Source organism: Onychomys torridus, chromosome 21 (genome assembly GCF_903995425.1).
Source record: "Onychomys torridus chromosome 21, mOncTor1.1, whole genome shotgun sequence".
Lineage (NCBI taxonomy): Eukaryota > Metazoa > Chordata > Mammalia > Rodentia > Cricetidae > Onychomys > Onychomys torridus.
The window spans coordinates 35,155,917-35,176,474 of NC_050463.1; the positions used below are offsets into that span (position 1 = coordinate 35,155,917).

Here is a 20,558-nt window from a genome sequence, read left to right on the forward strand (position 1 = left end):
TGGTGGCGCACGCCTTTACTCTCAGCACTTGAGAAGCAGAGGCAGGTGGATCTCTGTGAGTTCGAGGCCAGCTTGGTCAACAGAGCGAGATCCAGGACAGGCACCAAAGCTACACAGAGAAACCCTGTCTTGAAAAACCAAAACCAAACAAACAAAATAAAAAAACCCAAAACAACAACAAAACCCCAAAGAACAACAACAAAAAAATCAGACACACATAAATATAAGGTCAATGAGATGGCTCGGTGGTGATCCCTGGGACCCACATAGTGGAAGAAGAGACTCCTGTAGGTTAATTTCTGCACACATGCGTGTGTGCACACACACTAAATAGATGTATGTAAAATTATAAATGCACACCGGGCGGTGGTGGCACACGCCTTTAATCCCAGCACTTGGGAGGCAGAGCCAGGCAGATCTCTGTGAGTTCAAAGCTAGCCTGGACTACCAAGTGAGTTCCAGGACAGGCACCAAAACTACACAGAGAAACCCTGTCTCAAAAAACATATATATATATATATATATGCACAAATAAGTAAACAAATAGTAAGTAGGTAGCAGTGTCAGCAAGGCCACACTCGAGTACAGTGGTTCCCTGCAGGACTGACTGTAGCACAGCTGTCCAAGGATTGCTTAGATCCTGTGTGCTGAGCTAGACCATAGCACCTTTGGTTTGGAAACCATTACCAGGAACCGCTTTAGGTGAGGGGATGATACCAGGAACCGCTTTAGGTGAGGGGATGATGCTGATGCACTCAAGGAGATAGAAACACTGGGAAATGCTAGGTGGGCCCAGGAATCATCTTGGGAATTGGTGTATAATATACTGGTGGCCAGTGGCCGCTGGGCTTTGTGTCCAGCACAGTCCTATGCTGTGCGCTGTTAGCACAGCCTGGTGATGAGCTCTGACTGCCTTGCTCCGAAGTGGGTTCTGTGGTTATTCATGTTTCACACAGGAGGGAGCAAGCTTAAAGGGTGGTGACTGGCGGCCACAGCCAGTGGGTGGTGGGGCTGGGATTCTTCTCCAGCCTAAGTTTGGAGCCAAGCCTCTCACTGTAGGGTTACGCAGTCCCAACTGGGGTTCAGAAGGGACGGATGCTAGGCCATGTGGTACCTCCAGGAGTTCTGGCTGTGGGATGCTGTTGATGTGGCTAAATCCTTCTCTTGCCTACGGACAGGAACCAACATTTCTAGAGCATGATGATTGCACGTTCTATGTGGTGACATCAATAAGTACACACGTTAGACTTATCTCCAAAAGAATGTATTTTTAGAATATTGGGAACCCTGGGAGATCCAAAGCCTGGTTTTGGAAATCTTCAGAAGGTCCCTGTGTGAATTCCCAAGCTGAGAAAATCCTGCAGTGTGGTCGCCGATATGGGCAGGGCAGGAACAATGGAGGCTCATGGGTAGGTGGGAAAAAATGAGAGAGGAAAAAAGTGGTTAAAGAAGCAGCCACACAGCGCCGTTGGTGAGGGACCATTGCGGTACTGATGGTGACAGAGCCCTCGACGCTCTAGGCCATGTATAGCAACCCCAGGGAACCAGGAGGCATCAATGGCGGCTGCTTTGCCAGCTGGCCACACACTTATTTCTCCCTAGAGGAGGGCTCATCAGAATGGTGACAATGATGATTCTTTGGGGATATACCTAAATCTGCTCCTCTTAAAAAAAGAAAAAGAAAGAAAGAAATGTATTATTTTGAATGTTTCTGAGTGTGTGTATGTTGTATGTACATGTGAGTGCAGGTACCCTTGGAAGCCAGGGGCATTGGGTATCCCCCTGGAGCTGGAGTTGTATGTGGTTGTGAGCCGCCCAACGTGGGATGTTGGGAACCAAACTTGGATCCTCTACAAGAGCCGTACATTTAACTACAAATTGTCCCTTAATTTTTGTTTAAACACATGTGTGGGCCTGTGTGTCGTAGTGTATGCGCAGAGGACTGGCAAGGGTCACTTCTTTCCTCCCATGGTGTGTGTTCTAGGGGTCAGGGGTCAGGCTTGGTAGCAAGTGCATTTACCCACTGGGCCACCTCACCAGCAACCTCTTTATAAGAAAAACTAATAACTTTTATTCCTACAATAATAATCTTGTACATGTATGTTGACCCGTCTTCACACACGAACCTTTAGAACTTCCTTAGTTTTCCCCTCGATTCTAGGGTCTCCAACTACACGTCAATGAAGCATGTCCCACACTGGGTGAGACGTGTGTCTTCTGAGCGGAAAATGAGGACATGGCTGATTCTAGGTCTAGTTGAAGAAAGCTGCTTGGTGATAGGGAGGAGGAAACAGCCGGAGGGAGGCATCTGGAAGGGTCCCAACTGAACCAGGCCATGAGGAGAAGAGAGAAAATAGCAGAGGTGGGGGTGCGGGGGGGGGGGGGTTTAGGGTAGGAGGAGGGGCATGTCAGCCAGCGTGACGCCATCACAGGTACTTGTGAGTAAGGACTGAGGTAGCCTGGAAGCTAGCCACGCAGATCGGCACCACAGGCATAGGCTAATGGAAGACATGTGGAGGAGCCGCGGTATGTCCCTTTTGCCAGAGATAAGGAGGATGACTCCTTTTAGCAAGTAGGAACTATCTTAGGTCCCACGAGGGGACGGTGACTTTTATTTCAATGCCAGACTTTGGGAAAAGGGATTTCTTGAGACCTATGGTTTGCTGGATATTTTATAACCACGGGGCTAGCATACCCTTCCCTCTTTTTTTTTTTTTTTTTTTTAAGATTTATTTATTATGTATACAGTATTCTGCCTGCATGTGCCCCTGCAGACCAGAAGAGGGCACCAGATCTCATTACAGATGGTTGTGAGCCACCATGTGGTTGCTGGGAATTGAACTCAGGACCTCTGGAAGAGCAGTCGGTGCTCTTAACCACTGAAACATCTCTCCAGCCCCACTTCCCTCTTTAACTCCTGTGCCCATTAATCATCCTTCTACCCACTGGCTGTGTCGGATGTTTGCCCAGCACTGGGAAGACAGGACTGGGCAGATATCCCCTGCCTTAGTGAGCTAACTGTGAAAGACAGAGTCTTCAACTAGAGATCTACTCAAAGGACAGAAAGACAGACAGACAGTTCAGCTAGAGGGCAAACACGGCAAAACATTTGAAAACAGTAATGCGAACATCATGGGTTTTATGGAACAGAACGCAGCCTCTACGCGTATCACGAAGTGAGATGAGAGGTGCCCTCCCCAGATAGCTTGTTGGAAAAGTTTGAGAAATCTTGGAGTATGGCTGTTAACATGTAGAGACTAAGGGTTCTGGCAGGGAGTAGGGCACGTGAAGCTTAGCCCAGGCAGACAGTATACATGGGGGAATTAAGATATTTAGGGAGAATCATAGAGCCCAAAGTCTGTAGGACCTTGCATGTCAGAACAAAGACTTAGAACTTTTGGTTAGTGGGCAACTATTGGGATGCTCTGGGCTGGGGGTGGTGTCTTGGTCAGGGTTCTATTACTATGGAGAGACACCACGGCCGCAGCAACTCTTATAAAGAAAAGCATTTCGCTGGGGCCTGCTTACAGTTTTAGAGGTGTCGTTCACTGTCACCATGGTGGGGTACATAGCGGCATGCAGGCGGACTTGATGAAGTAGCTGAGGGTTCTACATCGGGATCCACAGGCAGCAGGAAGAGCGTCGCGCTAAAGCCCACCCCCAGAGAAACACTTCCTCCAAGGCCACGCCCACTCCCCAAAGGCCGGCCCTCCTAATCCTTCTCAAGTAGGATGACTAACCACTCAAATATCTGAGTCTATTGGGGGCCATTCTACCCCACAGGTGAGACTTGGGAGAGGGTAATTTTGGGGGATTAATATGTGTGAAATCAGATGTGGATCAGCAGGACTGGAGAGGAGCCAGAGAGACCAGTGTTTTCCAAGCCTTGTGGCAGGAAAAAGTTTGGCGTACATGTTGACTGGAGGGGAAGCAGAGACCTGGAGACCCTGACCTAGCAAGACCAGGTGGTATGAACGGGCACACTCAGCACTAGGGCATTAAGCAGCCTTGGTGAGAGGCAGGGGAGCAAGCCACACCAGCTCAGGTGCTCAGGCAGAGTTTACTGAGGCTTGGTTGTGTTGGGTGCTGTGTCTAGTGAGGTGGGGTGGTCACTTAGAGCTGTATTACCATTCTTCAGTTGACAGAAATGGCATCTCAGATTGGCACTGCTCGAGGACGCTCTGGCTTCGAACACTTGGGTATTTACATTGGTTTCAAGTAGTGTTTTCTACCCCGAAGTGCACCCTGCAGGCTGCTGCGGTGTTGGCTGCAGGCTGCAGGCTGCGGCAGTGATGGCTGCAGGCTGTTGCAGTGTTGGATGCAGAATGCTACAGTGATGGCTGCAGGTTGCTGCAGTGATGGATGCGGGTTGCTGCAGTGGTGGTTGCGGGCTGCTGCAGTGGTAGATGCGGGCTGCTACAGTGTTGGATGCAGGCTGCTGCGGTGTTGGATGCAGGTTGCTGCAGTGGTAGATGCAGGTTGCTACAGTGTTGGATGCAGGCTGCTACAGTGATGGATGCAGGATTTAGGCTGCTCTAGAGAGAGGTGAGCAAATTCTGAGAAGGAAGTGCCCAGACTCCCAGCTCTCAAGGCCTCATTTTGAGAAAGCCGTTTGTCACAGTGACTCAATCCAATTCGGATCCCCACTGGGGCTCAATTTTTTCCTGAAGGCTGTGCGTACACAAGTGTGTGTGCACACACGCGCGTGCACACACACACACACACACACACACACACACACGCGCGCGCGCGCGCGCGCGCACACGCACGCCTCTAGTTCTCAAATTATAATTAGAGGCAGAGCTGACAGAGGTGTCTCAGGGCCTACATACTCACCATCATGTCCTTGCGCAGGGCCACACCTGCCTGGCCTTCTCCTACCTGACAGTGGTCCTGGGAGACAGGGACTCATAATGGTCACCTGACCATTTGCTGACTCACTGTCAGAGTGAACGTTACTTTTTCCCCAAGTGTGTTTTGGGGGACATACCCATTGTCCCTAAGCAAGACACTCCTCCATTGTAGATATGAAAGAGGCAACCTTTGAGTTTCACACCTTAGGAGACAGCGATGGGGTTGGGGATTTAGCTCAGTGGTAGAGCGCAGCAAGCACAAGGCCCTAGGTTCTGTCCTCAGCTCCAAAAAAAAAAGGAGACATTGACTCCTGCTGTGATTGGAACTGTGGGACATCTTCAGATGTATGTCTTTGGACTTAAATGTATGCAGCCCGTAAGTGAGGGCGCAGTACAGACACCACCGAAATGGCTGCTCCACAATTTGATGGGGGGAAGGTTGTAATTGTAGATAAGGGAGAGGACATCCAGAGACATCCGGAAGAGTCCAGAGCAGAGAGAAAAAGAAGTGGTGGGCGTGGCCAGGAGTATCTGCAAGAGAAGCGAGAATAGCAGAGGATAGCAAGAGAATAGTAGAATAGAGGCAGGTGTGTGTGTGTGTGTGTGTGTGTGTGTGTGTGTGTGTGTGTGTGTGTGTGTGACCGAGAGCCTTGCAGCCACAGGGGGAACAAAAGGGTATTTTGATTGGCAGAAACTTGTGAGCTACAACAGCCTGGGAGCTAGGGTAGTGGAGGAAGGTCGGGGAGGTCAGAAGGGCCGGGAGGGTAGACGACTTTGGAATCTATAACAGGTACTTGTGAATAGGGACTGAATGAGCCTGGAGGCCGGCATGGGCTTTGATATGCAGCTCCAGGTGTGTGCCAAGGGAAGTGGCCCTTTCCAGCAGGCAGAAACTCCTTTCACGGGTTTCTGAAAAATGCTGGCTGGAGGCTTTTAACAATCTTTCTTTCTTTCTTTCTTTTTGAGCTGGGGATCGAACCCAGGGCCTTGCGCTTGCTTGCTAGGCAAGCGCTCTACCACTGAGCTAAATCCCCAACCCAGCAATCTTTCTATAGTTCAGCTTGAGCTGAGCCAAGACTGTCATTTCCGGACATACGCCCTCCGTTTTGGATTTTGGGGGTTGGGGTTCCCTTTGGACTTGACACACCCTTAGGGCTGATACCTTTGTGACAGTTTTAAAGAGATGTCTAGTGTCCTTCCCGGGGAAAGATGGGGTTCTACAGGTAAGCAAGCTGAGTGCTTCAGGGCGGCGTCTCAAAGCCAGAGTAAGCCTCGCGTGTGAGGGGAGTCAGTGTGTTTTGGTTTGGGGACATTGCCTTGTTGTGTTTCTTCCTGTATGCAAGAGAGGGCGGTCAAGAAACATCCGACAGAACCCCTCTAGGATATGGTTAAGGTTTTTATTGTAGGTATGAGAGAAAGCAGAGAGAGAAAGAAACAGAAGGAACATGGCCAGGGCTAGGAAAGTGGGGGGAGCCGCTCGAGAGAATAGTGGAGAAAGCAAGAGATAGAGAATAGAACACATGACACGTGGGCGCATGTGCACACACATGTGCATGCACACGAGAGAGAGAGAGAGAGAGAGAGAGAGAGAGAGAGAGACAGACAGAGACAGAGACAGAGAGACAGAGAGAGAGAGACAGACAGACAGACATAGTAAGAGAATGAGTGGACAGCAAGAGGTAGAACAGAATAGTAAGCGCAGAGAACAGTGAGAATAGCTGGGTTATAGGGAGCAGCTGGGAGGAGGGAAGCCCCTGAGCTAGAGAGTTTAGGGTGGGGAGGAGGTGAGAAGCACTGGGATGTCAGCATGGACTCTGAAATGTATAACAGGGACTTGTGATGCTGAGGGCACCTGGAGGCTGGCATGGGCTCTGACAGGCTGATAGGTGCCAGAGGAGGAAGGGAGATGACTCCTTCTGGCAGGCGGGAAGCAGTTTGACACGTTCCTGAGGAATGCTGGCTTCTATCCACCTGCCAGAAATCCTATAGTTCAGCGTGAGCTCATTTCTGGAGATATGGACTGCCTTTTGGAGTTTGGGGAATTGGCGTTTCCTTTGGACAAACACTTTCTCCTAAAAATTAGAACAATGTCCGGGTCACCTCAGCAGTGACTGGAAATGAAAAGAGGCCCAGAAAGTGTGTCCCTGTGTCTCGGAGTAGATGTACTATTGACATGATGAGGAAAACTGAGGCCCTGCTGCCCTGGCCTGCTCACTCAGCACACCTCCTGGGTCCTCTGAGGAACCATGTAGTGGTGTCCCGGGGAAACCTTCTTCACCTGTGCACGCTTGAACCTTCCTCCCCCAGGGCCAGCTTCTGCTTCCCTGGATTATCGAGGTTTCCTTGGCTTGGCCGTGTTGGCCTGCTGGATTCGTGCCCTGGATATGTGTGTATGTGTGTCTGTGTGTGTGTGTGTGTGTGTGTGTGTGTGTGTGTGTGTGTGTGGTGGGGGTGCTGAGTTGGCCTCTGTGTGAGACCTTGGCTGAGCCTCCAAGCACTCATCACTTGGGGCAGAGGCTGCCAAGCTCCTGTCAGGCCCTGTAGCCATAACAAGGGAGGGAACGAGGGTGGGTTAGAACAGGTGGGTTTAGGCAAGTGAAGAGGGCTGGAGTTTTAAGGAACTCAAAGCCTGGCCTCTAGAATTGTTAGAAGTAGGTGGATTCACGGGGCGTAGGGAGTGGCATTTCCTGGCATCCCCAGGCCCTGCAAACCCATTTCCCTACAGAGAGCCTTTTTGGAGCTCATGAGCTTCAAATACTGATTGAGAAAAGGATGAGGCAGCTGAGGATGGAGCGCTTGGGGGTCAGAGACTGACAGCCTGAGAACCACCCACCTCTCCTTACTGGACGTCATAGGCCAAACCTTCCCCGGTCCTAACTTCTGCCTTTGGAAGTGAGACTCATGAAGACCAGGCAGTGTCAATCAAGGCTGGGCTCAGGACAGATCGAACAGCCTCAGAGGCCACCTGGCTGGTGAGGGTGGGACATAAGCCTAGGGTGGTCCTGAGGTTGTGTGCCTACTGTGTATGCCTTCATTTTAGAATATATGCAGATCATTGAGATGCACTGTCCTGAAAAAGTGCCACCAGGCCTAAGCCTGCATCTATATTCCTTGAGTTGTTAGTGGTAATAGTTTTGTTTTCTTGGGCCACCACCCCTGGGGGTAACTGTGTCTTTCTCATCTGTCCCTATGAGATGGCCAGGCAGGGAAGCAGGGCCTACCCATGTGCAGGGAACAGGATAATGTTGAGTCTTAGCTCCAGTCCAGGCTAGTTAGCCAGGGACAGATGTATACATGCCTTCTCTGGTGTCAAGCCTGTGGCTGTAGGGTATCCTTCCCTGGTTGAGCCCTCTCTTTGGGGGTACTGAGGCTCACAGTGTCGACCTAGTTGTATGAGTCCCAGTTGGATGCGACTGCCACGTGCAGCGTCTTTTCTTGCAAGCCTGGCACACAGATGAAGCATAGGGTGCCAGCCTGGCTCTGTCATCCAGTCTTGTCAATTTGTGGCTCTGTGAGCTTGGAGGTGTGGGCACATGCCAAGGGCATTTGGTCCTGCAGGAGGATGGCCTTTGGGCGGGTCGAGTTTCTTGGGCATCATGCTAGACTGACTCTGAGACCCAATGGTGTCCATATGATTGACTTCATTCACTGGACCCAACTCCAGAGATTTTCAGATGATCAGGCTGTTGTCCCACCAAGTCTGGCCACTTAGGTGGAGGGTCTATCAAGAAAGCAGACAGTGTAGGGATGTCACTAAAGACATTGACCCCAGCTGTGGCTGCCTAGGCCCAAGATTAACACAGATCTTAGATGGTAGAGCCAGCCACCCAGGAGCTTAGGGATTTATCTACAGTGACTTCTGACTAGCCCGGACACACAGTCCGCCTCCTAAATCATGATTCAGCAGCCCTATGGTGGCGCTTCCCATGGACCCAGCATTGCCAACCAACCACCTGTAACCCTCCACAGGAACACTCTGTAGGGTGTGGCCGTAGTGAGTCCCTAGGGTGTTGGTGATCAGTCCTGATTAAATGAAAAACAGCTCAGAGGGGGTGTGGCATAACCAGAAGAACCCAGAAAATGAATCGGAATCTTCCCCTTATCTGTTCACTGAAGCATCCATGTAAAATCCTAGCTGACTTCACCATAGCTTTACCTGACCCCAGACTCGACCATGCACACCATTGGGCCAATCTTCTCCTCTTGTAGGGTCAGAAGTTCAGTTCCTAATAATTTTCTGTGCATCCTGCTTTTCAACTCCAATCTTGTGTGAGGGATATCTGCACTACCTCTGTGGGTGGTGACTGTTGTTCTGTCCTGTCTCCCTCCCCCGTCCCCCCACCCTTCTTCCCTGCAGGACCTCAGGAACTAGGGCAGGGAAGGAAGGACAGTTTCAAGAAGGCGTGTGGGGGTGGGGTGGGGAGGGGCCAGAGAGAGCTCACTGGGTAAGAATACTGACTCCTCTTGAAGAGGACCTAAGTTCAATCCGCAGCATCCACAAGGCAGCTCACAACTGTCTGGAACTCCAGTTCCAGGGGATCAGATGCCCTCTTCTGGCATCCTTGGGCACCAAGCATGCACATGATGCACAGACATATATGTAGGCAAAACACTCATACACATAGTATAAAAAATTAATAATAATAAAACTTAAAGTGTGGCACGGGCCCCAGAGAAACAGGTTGAGCTGGGCCAGGAGCAGCGTTGCCTGAGAAGCCTCATTCAGGCCCGTGGAATTAATACCTGGCCTAGTACCTGGCCCCACAATTTCTGACCAAAGCACAGAGCCAGCAGCTGCTAACACCAGGAGCCATGTATGATGGGAATGTCCAGGTCCATACCCCAGCAGGCTCCCTCCAGCAGGAAACCACTGGCTCTGCAAATCCAGCAGCCTTTTAGGCATGACAAGGGACCAGGTCACCTGGGAGAGTCTGCAGGGTGCAAGACAGAGCAGACTCTTGCCAGCTAAGGTCTTGCATTGACGCTGGGCATGCGGGCAGTGGGCTGGCACTGATAGGACCTAGTAAGCTGAGCTCCATACATGATGATTTAACAACTGAGTAGCCAGCTGGGCGGTGGTGGCACACGCCTTTAATCCCAGCACTCGGGAGGCAGAGCCAGGTGGATCTCTGTGAGTTCGAGGCCAGCCTGGGCTACCAAGTGAGTTCCAGGAAAGGCGCAAAACTACACAGAGAAACCCTGTCTCGAAAAACCAAACCAACCAACCAACCAAACAACAACAACAACAACAACAAACTGAGTAGCCAAGGATTTCTCCACCTCTCTGGGAGGGGCTTGATTGTGGTGTGATGTAGGAGAGGAACAGCCATCGTTCACCAGGCCTTGTAAACTTGCATCCAAGTCTCGTGGCCTGTACACGTTCCTGGCCTGGAGCCATATCTTGCTGATTGTGATGTGTAGGGTAGGGTCCACTCAGGGGCCTCTCACATTGATCCCTGCCAGCCCCACCTCCCTGCCCCTGTTTTCCTGAAGATATATATTCACCGGCCCTGTTCTTTCTCCTCCTTGGCATGTAGATCCTGGCCAATGTCTTCCTCTACCTGTGCGCCATCATCGTGGGCATCATGTCCTACTACATGGCCGACCGCAAGCACCGGAAGGCTTTCCTGGAGGCCCGCCAGTCACTGGAGGTGAAGATGAACCTGGAGGAGCAGAGTCAGCAGCAGGTGTGACTCAGGGCCTGTGGGAGGACCCTGCGGGAACTGGGAGGGTCTTGGGCCTGGCGCTTGTGCTAAGAGATGGACTGCCTATGGAGAGGGGCCTGCTGGGGCTGTGGGCTTGTACAGGGCAGGAGTTCATGCTGCCCATGCCACCTCCCCGCTTCTCCCCCTAGCTCCTTCTAAGTCACTTAGGCAGAAGCAGCAGCAGCATCGGCCTGGTCCCTGGGGCCCCTCCTGTTTATCTCTCTCCATCTGGAGGAGGGCCTGCTTGTCCCTGCTCTCTGTTTACTGGCCGAGCTCCAGCCTAATCCACACAGAACGGTCCTCCTGCTTCCCATGTGACTCAGCCTTCTAAATGGGTTTCGGTCTGGATTCATCACAAACATCATCAAGGTCTCTAGAAATGACACCCGCCAATTTCCTGTAGGTTTATCTCCCTTCCTCGAAGCTGAGGCCGACTCTCCACCCTGGACAGCATGTCATTTTGTGCAGGTGGGGTGGGGTGGGTTTGGGGCGGGGTGTCACAGCTTTACAGAAGCTTCTAGACTCTGCCATTGAGGCTGATGGCCCTTTGGTTTTAGGGCTTGCTAGACGAATGTCTGCCCTCAGCCTCATCACATTCTCTAGACCAGCGGGTCGGGACCCCTTTGGGCTCGCATGTCAGATATTTACATTGCCATTCATAACAGTAGCAAAATGACAGTTATGAAGTAGCAATGAAAATAATTTCATGGTTGGGAGTCACCGCAACATGAGGAAGTATATTAAAAAGTTGCAGTATTAGAATAGTTGAGAACCACTGCTCTAGAGAGTGGTATGAAGGCACAGGTAGTCACTTAGCCGATGAGTCCTAGTTTTCTCTCTCCTGTTTACCAGTGAGATCTACAAGCTTCCAAGTTAGGCCTCTTTTCCAGAAAGCAGGGCTGATGGGGCAATTCCCCTTGCCTCTGGTGTCAAAGGTCCATGAATCGTGGCCCGTGGTGTTCTTGGGGACCTGCTGCGGCCTGTGTGTATTTATAGTTTCCTCTTCTGGCTTTATAAAGATGCTCTGTGTCTGGTCTCTTATGCCATGGTGGCCTTCCAGAGTTACCACTGAGCTCGCCCGGGAGTTCTTTCATCTCTCAGAGACCCACTGTCCTCATACTCAGAGCACAGATGCAGTGTTTGCCTTGCAGGATGTCCAGAGGGTCGGTGGAGAAGCACTCTGTGAAGAAGTGCTTTGTAACCTGTGAACTCAGGGCCGGCCACGGCACCTTTAGGTTCTTATCTCCAGATCCACATGTCACCTCTGGGCAGGGTCAGCTCAGAGAGCCTGGGAACTAGCAGCAAGGGCCTTCTTGGTGGCCCAGAAATCGGGGACATTGTAGAGCAGCCTGCTGTGTGTGAGCTGGCACTCCCCTCTGTTCCCTGCCTACTTATGCCAGCACGGGGGACCTCGGCCCTTACAGGTGAGGTAGACAGGAGGTGCAGGGGGCCGCGGCATTCACTGAGCACACGGCATGTATCTGTGAGTGTCCGTTAAGTGGGATAAGTTTAGCCTGGCTGTATGCTGAATGGACATTAGCCTCTTTTTATTCATCTTTAATTTTACATTCTTGGGTGTTTTGTCTACACGTATGTCTGTGTGCCATGTGCATGCAGCACCCACAGAGGCCAGAAGGGGGTGTTGGGTTCCCTTGAACTGGAGTTACCGATGGTCGTGAGCCTCCATGTGGGTGCTGGGAGTAACTTGGGTCCTCTGCAGGAGCAGCTGGTGCTCTTAACGGCAGAGCCACCTCTGTGGCTCCATTCCTTAGCTTCCTGAGGCCTCAGTTTCTCTCTATGCAGAGCCCTCCTTGAGAGATTTGTTTTAGAGGTAACGGATGGTCTGGTGAACGCTGCAAAAGGGCTCAATGCACTTTGAACAGGAAGGCGGGGGTTCTGCCGCCCATGGGAGTTTCAGTGAGATCTGCTGCTCTGCTGACAATGGGGTAGGTCCGCCATCTTACTTCATATCTGTGTCCCCTCTCCCTGCCGCCTGGCACAGTCAGTGTGCGGTCTGCACAGTGCCTAGATGTCCAGAGTTCACCCGGGGAGCTCTGGGCACTAGGAGGTGAGAAGAATCAGCTTTGTCCCAAGAGAACTGGTGTTCAGGGTTTATATTGGACTGTGGTTGGTTTTTGTTTTTGATAACTTTTGAAGAGCCCCCTCTGGAAACTTGTTCATTTTGTCTTAAATTTTCCAGTTGTTGACACATGCTCATTTCTTTTGACTGCCTATTGTCTGTGAGATTTATACTGATTTTTTTTTTATTGTTGATAATTTGTGCCTTCATCTTTTTCTTCTTCCCCTTCGTTTGTCTTGCTAAGGTAATAGTCTCAGGTTTAGTCTGAGCAGTGAGCCACCTTATAATTTTTTGATGCACTTTGTACCTTTCTTGTCTATAATTAATTTATGCTTTTTAAAAACTTTATCTGCTGGGCAGTGGTGGCGCATGCCTTTAATCGCAGCACTTGGAAGGCAGAGGCAGGTGGATCTCTGTGAGTTCGAGGCCAGCCTGGTCTACACAGTGAGTTCCAGGACAGCCAGGGCTACACAGAGAAACCCTGTCTTGAAAAACCAAAACAAAACAAAACACAAAAACTACCAACAAACTCCTTTATAATTTTCTTCTTTTCCTTTTGATGCCCTTGTTATCTTCTAGGTATATAGCCTAGAAGAATGAGCTTTGACATGTTTTGCTAAAATGTACTTTTAATATGTTTGTTTTTTTGAGACACGGTCTCTACATAGACCTGGATATTTTGGGATTCACTATGTGGACCAGGCTGGTCTCGAACTCACAGAGATCTGCCTGCCTCTGCCTCCTGAGTACTGGAATTAAAGGTATCATATCAGGCTGTCAAATATGTATTTAATGTGATAGGTTTTCCTGCTTTCGCTTATGTTTTTTGTTTGTTTTTTTGAGACAGGATTTCTCTGTGTAACAGCCTCCTGAGTGCTGGGATTAAAGGCATATGCCCCCAACCCACCTCAAACCCAGCCTTTATCCTATGTTTTAAAAAAGATATATGTGTATATGTATGTGAGTGCCTGGTGCCTGAGGAGCCAGAAGAGGGTGCCAGCTCTCCTGGAACTAGAGTTCCAGGCAGTTGTGAGCTGCTGGATGAAATGCTGGGAGCCGAACTTGCGCCTTGTGTGGCTTCCAAACTGGTGCCAGGGATCCAAACACAGGTCCTCACATTTGCACAGCCAGGACATCACTCAGAAGTCTCTGTTTTCTGTTTTTTTTTTTTTTTTTTTAATTAATGTATGTGTATGGGTGTTTTGTCTGCATGTATGCCGTGTGCCTGCCTGGTGTCCAGGGAGGCCACCAGAGGGTGTCCTATCCCCTGAAACTAGAGTTACAGATGGTTGGTGAGTTGCTACGTGGATGCTGGGAACTGAACCTGGATTGTCTTACTTAGCCATTGAGCCATCTTTCTAGCCCTTTTCTTTTTGGAAGGTGGGGTGGGGTCGAGACAGGGTTTCTCAGTGTAGCCCTGGCTGTCCTGGAACTCTCTCTGTAGACCAGGCTGGCTTTGAACTCACAGAGATCCACCTGCTTCTGCCTCCCGAGTGCTGGGAATAAAGGTGTGTGCCCCCCACCCCCACTCCTACCCCCCATCTTTCCTTTCTTTAATTACAGAGCCTCACTGTGTAGCTCAGGCTGGCCTAGAACTAGTCACAATCCTGCCTCTGCTCCCCCAACACTGGGATTACAGGGATGTGCTACCTGTCACTCCTGACTTCCCCCCTGCCCTGACTCTTCCTCATCTCCGCCCCCCCCCCATGTTTCACACAGAGTATTTGTGCTGACCTCATGCCCAGTTTTTGGATCTTTTCTTCTCTGCCTTGCCAGAGAATCTGCAAACCCTTGCACTCACGTAGAAGACGTGATTTGGTAGCATGTCACCAAAAATACCAGAAGCAATAATAGTATTTATAACTCCTCTAAGGAATGTTACTTCATGAGACATTAAGGCACAAATTCTTGGTTTTATAGCTCTTAAAAGAGTCATAGAAGACGTGATGCAGGCTCTTCAGTGTGAGCATACGGGGAAGTAGAAGTAGACAGTGGGGCCTTAGATGGCGGTGACCCAGTTCCGCAGCCTAGCTTAGGTCCCCGAAGCCACATAATTTATACAGTCAAACTTAAACATTTACAGATAAAAGCAGCCTTGCTCCTGCCCCTGAGACAAACATCTCTTAATACATACAGCTTTCAGGACTCAATTTTGATGGTTTGAAGTATTACGTGTTTGGTTTTTGAGATCGAGTCTCTCATAGCCCAGGCTAGCCTTGAACTTCTGATCCTCCTGCCTTTGCCTCCCAAGTGCTGGGATTATAGGCGTGTGCTATCATACTCTTTTGGTACTGGCCTTTCTTGAAGACATTTTTCACTGTATCGCTCTCTCTTAACACTAGCTAAGTCCCTGGCAGTCCACAGAAACCTCACCCGTTGTTGACTTCATCTGGGATCTGGCTGGGAATTTGTTAAGTGCTCATGTCTTTTTGCTCAGGTCTTGGTATCTTTGCTTTCCCCCGACCTCTGCATTTTTCATAAAGTTATTTTGTGTAAGAGCTGGACTTTTAGTGAATGTGTGTGTGTGTGTGTGTGTGTGTGTGTGTGTGTGTGTGTGTGTGTGTGTGTGTGTGTTGTATGGATGGATGGATGGGTGCCTGTACATGTGTACATAGCTCTTAGGAGGCGGGTCCTCCTCTTAGGGGGTGGAACTTGAGCTTCCTAGCTGGAGAAACTGCTGCTGCAGACATGGTCTTCTGTCTGGGTCCTCTTTTCTAGCAGCTTCTGTTTGGATGTTGTGGTTCCTCCCCCAAACCCCACTTCCGGAACACAATACCGGAAGTCAGGCATGTGCTCTGCTCTCCAGCATCTCAGCCCCATGGCTCTGTCTAGAGTCTTTGTTATCTCCAGCCCTTGGGATGTTCTCACCACTGCTCTCTGTTCCTGGCCTCAAGGGAAAGATGGCAGAGGGTACTAGCTTCCCCTAAACGTGTTTCTCTTCCCTCTGAGGCTTTGGCTTCTCACATCTTAGCAACTTTGGTGTTTCTTATTGCTTCTAGAGAGCTAGAATTTATGTGTGTGCAGTGTGTGTGTGTGTGTGTGTGTGTGTGTGTGTGTGTGTGTGTTGGAGAAAAAACCCTCAAGTGTTGTCTGTCATCATGCCCATCCTCACCTCCATGCTTTTTAAAAACAGCATTTCTTACTGCCCAGAGCTTGAAATTTGGCCAGGCTGGGCTAGACTGGGCTAGGTCGGGCTATGTAGGTTGCTCAGGAAGCCTCAGGGATCTGTCTGTCTCAGCCTCCTCAGTGTTGGGCTTACAAGTATGTCCCACCATGTGTGGCTTTTTCATGTGGGCTGTGGGGGTGGAACTCAGACCATCACGCTGGCAAGGTGAGCCATCTTCTCAGCCCCACCCCACTTCTGGTCATTTTTAAGGGTGCAGTTCAGTAGCACCGAGTCCATTTAATGTTGTTGCGAATTGTATCACCCCAAACAGAAAGGAACTCAGCCGGTCAACACTGACTCCTCATCCCCGCTCCCCTCTCAGCCTCTGGGGTTGACTCTGAAGCTGCCTATTGTAGGTATCGCAGAAGTAGAATCATAGAGCAACCATCCTCTTGCCTTCGGCTTGTTTCATGAATTAGCATAAAGTCTTCAAGGAGCGTCTGTGTGTAGCATGTGCAGAACTTCCTTCTTTTCCGGGCAGCATGATACTGCCGTACACCACAGTGAAATCATCAGGACCTGCCCTGCGATGGTGGCGCACGCCTTTAATCTTAGCAGAGGCAGAGGCAATCGGATCTCTGTGAGTTCTAAGCCAGCCTGGGCTACAGAGTGAGTTCCAGGAAAGGCTCCAAAGCTACACAAAGAAACCCTGTCTCGAAAAACAAAAACAAACAAACAAACAAACAAAATCATCAGGACCTTTGGCTGGTGTACTGTTGAGCATCCTCTGGGTTTTCCTTCTGTCTGGTGAATAATGCCACTATGTGCACTGGGGTCCGAGTGTCCATTCCAGTCTTTGCTTCACGCCTTATGGATGCCCACCCGGAAGTGGGATTGCCAGGTACCACTATGTTTAACTTTTGGAGGCACCAGCCTTGTGTCTTTTTAGTGTTGATAAATATTGCCAAATTGACTCATATACAGGCTCAAATAATTTATACTCCCCTTAGTGGTGAATGAGAGTGTTCTTAGGCACTTACTCCCCTTGTTTATCTAGAAAATACCTCTCTGCTCGTGGAGCCCTGATGCCCTCGGGACTGTCCTTGCTCGTGAGGTCAGCAGACCCAGGTCCTTGCACACTCCACCCTCATGTCACCTCCTTGTGACTGACAGCAGAGTCTGTGTCCCAGGGGGCCAGCCCCACCCCTGTCCCTATGTTGGTGACGTCAGATCTCTATCCAGTATTGCACCAGCTTTCTCGGGGACAGCAGGGTCTGGCACTCCCCTATGTGACATTGGGGCTGTGCTTCCCTGTCTTTGTTTAGCCTTCTGAAAAACTGGGCTTAAAAATATATATATTTCGGGTTGGGGATTTAGCTCAGTGGTAGGCAAGCGAAAGGCCCTGGGTTCGGCCCCTGGGGACACACTGGCCGAAGGGACACTGAGGAGGAAGGTGGCAGCTGGTTGAGAGAACACCCTTCTCTCCTCTGTTCCAGTCAGGACAGAGGTCATTCCCTCCCTGGACCTCAGGGCTGACTGGACACAGGAGCCTCAGCCTGTGGGACGTCACAGGTCTCCATGTGCTTTCCTCTGTTAAAGCTGGTACAGATGGAAATGAGATGACAGACAGGGACACTTGGGACAGACGGCTGCAGAAGCAGACAGAAGGTGGTCTGGACGCCTGTCTCCCATTAAGGTGCTACTTGAAGCCACGCTAAACGGCCTGTGCAATCCTCGTGTAAATGTTCAAGCATCTTCTTTTTCTCTTTCTTTTTAAGATTTATTTATTATTATGTATACATAAGAGAGTGCCAGATCTCATTACAGATGGTTGTGAGCCACCATGTGAGTGCTGGGAATTGAACTCAGGACCTCTGGAAGAGCAATCGGTGCTCTTAACCTCTGAGCCATCTCTCCAGCCCGGTTCAAGCATTTTCGGTTCCAGTTCTGAAGCCAGGCGAGGCTCTTCCCAGAATGCCGCACTCAGGCCGGGTGCCTCACTTTATGGCGTTAAGTGTTTTCTGAACTGCTTTCAGCTGAAGATGCTCCGCCCCTCAGCCAGTCTCCTCTTTCCCTCATCTGCATCCTCCGACACCACAGGGACCCTGCCCAGGCTTCTCTAGTTCCCATGACCCTTGGCTTCTGTCTTCATGGAGGTGACTGGCTTCTTACTTGGGATAAAGGTGGGACAGAGAGTTCCGGCTCCCAGAAAGGGGTGACATAGCCCAGTCCTTTCCCACACAGAGATTCCTTTTCACGTTTTCTCAAGGGAGGCATGGCTTGGGTGACAGATGGGTGGAGACAGAAGGTATGATTAAGAGGATCAATGACTCCTTGCAGAGCAGAATTGTGTCTGGCTACCACCAAAGCCTTATTGATGTGTCTGAGCGTGATCCTGGCATGAAAAGGAGGCTGGTCTAGCATCTTTGTTCTCTAGGACACAGGCGGTCCAGTAGAGCTACCTGAGTGAGCTTGGGGCCTCGTCCAGCCTCCCCACAGCTCCATGGGCGTGTTAGTGTGGAGCCTGATTGCTTGTTGTGAGTCCCCTGTGACCTCGCTTTGGGGATTAATTTGGGACCTTGAGAGTTGCTAAGCACCCCAGCTGGCACCTGGCAATGGCAGGCACCCAGAACATCACACCTGTTGCCAGGTACAAACTTCAGAACGAAGTGAGGTGTTTGAATCACGCTCCCACCCCAGAAGCACTTCCCAGGCAGCGAGATGATGTGAAGGAGGAGTGAGGGGGATGGAGATGTGACAGGGGAAGTGGCCAGCACAGGCTTGCACTCCCTCAGGCCACACCCTATCCTTCAGCCTCCACCCTCCACTAGTGAGGAAGCTGTAGCCAGGCCCCAGAGGGGGATACTAAGTGTACAGGGCTCTTAAGAAAGTCATCCACTGTCTAGGTGTGTGCCCTGGTGTAGGTGAAGTTTCTCCTATGTCCCAGCAGTCACTCTCAAATAACCACACAGAGACTTATTATTAATTATAAATGCTTGGCCGCTAGCTTAGGCTTGTCTCCAGCCAGCTCTTACAAGTTAAATTAACCCATTTCTATTCATCTGTGTGCTGCCCTGAGTCTTGTTTACCTCATCTGTGAACTTCCATGTTGCTTCTTCCAAGTCTGGCTCATGACCCTTCAGACCGCCCTTCTTCCCAGCCTATACCCTGAAAATCCTGCCTAGCTATCAGCCAATCAGCTTTTTATTAACAACGAGAGCAACCCATGTTCACAGTGTACAGAAGGATTACTCCACAGCACCCTGGGAAGCATGGCTTAGGGGACACTACTTCTGTGATGCCCATTCAGGTGAACAGGTACTTGTAACCTGCTTCCTCTCCTGCCTCTGCCTGGGTCATGGCCCTCCCTTTGAGGTTTGCTGTTACCGAGCAAGGCCTTTACCTGTGGGAAAAGCTCCCCATATGCCACGTGAGTGGGTTTCTCTCCTGGCACTGTTTTATAAGCTCTGTGTCTGAATGTCCTTGTGCTCCAACCTCTGCTCAAAACCTGCTTTACTGTTTGTCCCAAGTCCTTCGGCTGTGAGTCACCTTGACCTTGAGTCCCGGCCATGGGGGAGGGGAGAATCAGGTTTCTAGTGCCCATCTCCGAAGTTGTCCTGGCAACAGTGAGGTGGGGGTGATGGACCTGCTTCCTTGGGAAGCTGCTCAGTGGGGAAAGAAGAGGTTGGTGCAAGCAGAAAGTAGGGTACCTCCCCTCTCCACAGAGGCGTGGCCTCTTCCTCTAGGTACTAGTCCTCAGTATGGAAAGTGGGTGGGTCACCTGAGAGGACCATAGACACCCCATCTTGAGCATCAGTCTGAAAATAGACTTCCATTTCAGCTTCTAAACAGAAACACTCTTGGGTACATCTAATATTCTTACTGTTTGTTTTTGCTTTGAAAGACATTTAATGTGAGAAAAGCCAGAAGGAGCCTTCCCTATGTTGCGAGGTAAATATCTTTCTCCCTGTTGCTTCCAATTTCCACCGTTTGGACTTCACAGAATGTTCTTCATGCCAGTGTTGCAGAACTAGCAAGGCGCGTCCCTATTTCAGGCGGTTCGGGCGAGGGGGGGCCTCTGGTGACAGTGGTAGGGACTCTGCTGTGTTGTGAGGTCTCCAAGCAGCAGTGGTGAGGTCAGCAGAGCTGAGCCCTCTCCCCAACCCAAGACCTCCCCAGCCCCCTTCCCACCGCCCCCAGACTACTGAGTACCTTCCGAGCTTCTGCAGGTCTCCAGCCTTCCCCACTGCTGCTGGTAGCATAGTCTTCCTCAGCCACTGGGCATCTGTGGCCTGCGGCCAGGGATGGGAAGGAGCATCCCCTCCTGGCTGAGGGAATGAAGCTGTGGCTAATAGTACAGTAGTTTATTAAATGCCTACTTAAGAAATGTCTACACCCTCTACAGCGCTCCGGGCTTTTAACTGCCTTGCAGCATCTCTGTACGTTGTTTCTGTACAGTGTCACTCTGCTGGCCAGCCTGGCCTTGAACTCATGGCCAAGGCCTTCCAAGTATTGGGATTACAGGTGTGAAGGAGCCACCGTGCTGGGCTGCAGAGTGAGACTTCCATTCCCATTCTAACTGAACCACTTGTCACTTGGCCTTGAGTAGGTACCCGTGCCCTCCGAGCCCCAGCTTGTCTGTGAAGTGGGCACAGAGAACGGGATGTGATGTCTGTAAGAGAGGCTGGAGAAAGGCCTCGGCGGCCAAGAGCACGTGCTACTACTGCAGACCTGAGTTCATGTTCTCAGTACCCATGTCAGGCGGCCCACAACTGCCTATAACTCCAGATCCAGGGGATCCAATGCCCTCTTCT

The 20,558-nt window shown here is 50.6% G+C and overlaps 1 protein-coding gene across 7 annotated transcripts in view; it reads left to right on the forward strand.

Annotated features, from left to right (window-relative positions):
* Positions 1-20,558, forward strand: part of Adcy3 (adenylate cyclase 3) — a 73,026-nt gene that overhangs the window by 21,230 nt on the left and 31,238 nt on the right. For all 7 annotated transcript variants that reach the window (XM_036170354.1, XM_036170352.1, XM_036170353.1 and 4 more), the window contains exon 3: positions 10,391-10,540. In XM_036170354.1, coding sequence (XP_036026247.1) covers positions 10,391-10,540 — 150 coding nt within the window. The remainder of the gene's footprint in view (positions 1-10,390; positions 10,541-20,558) is intronic.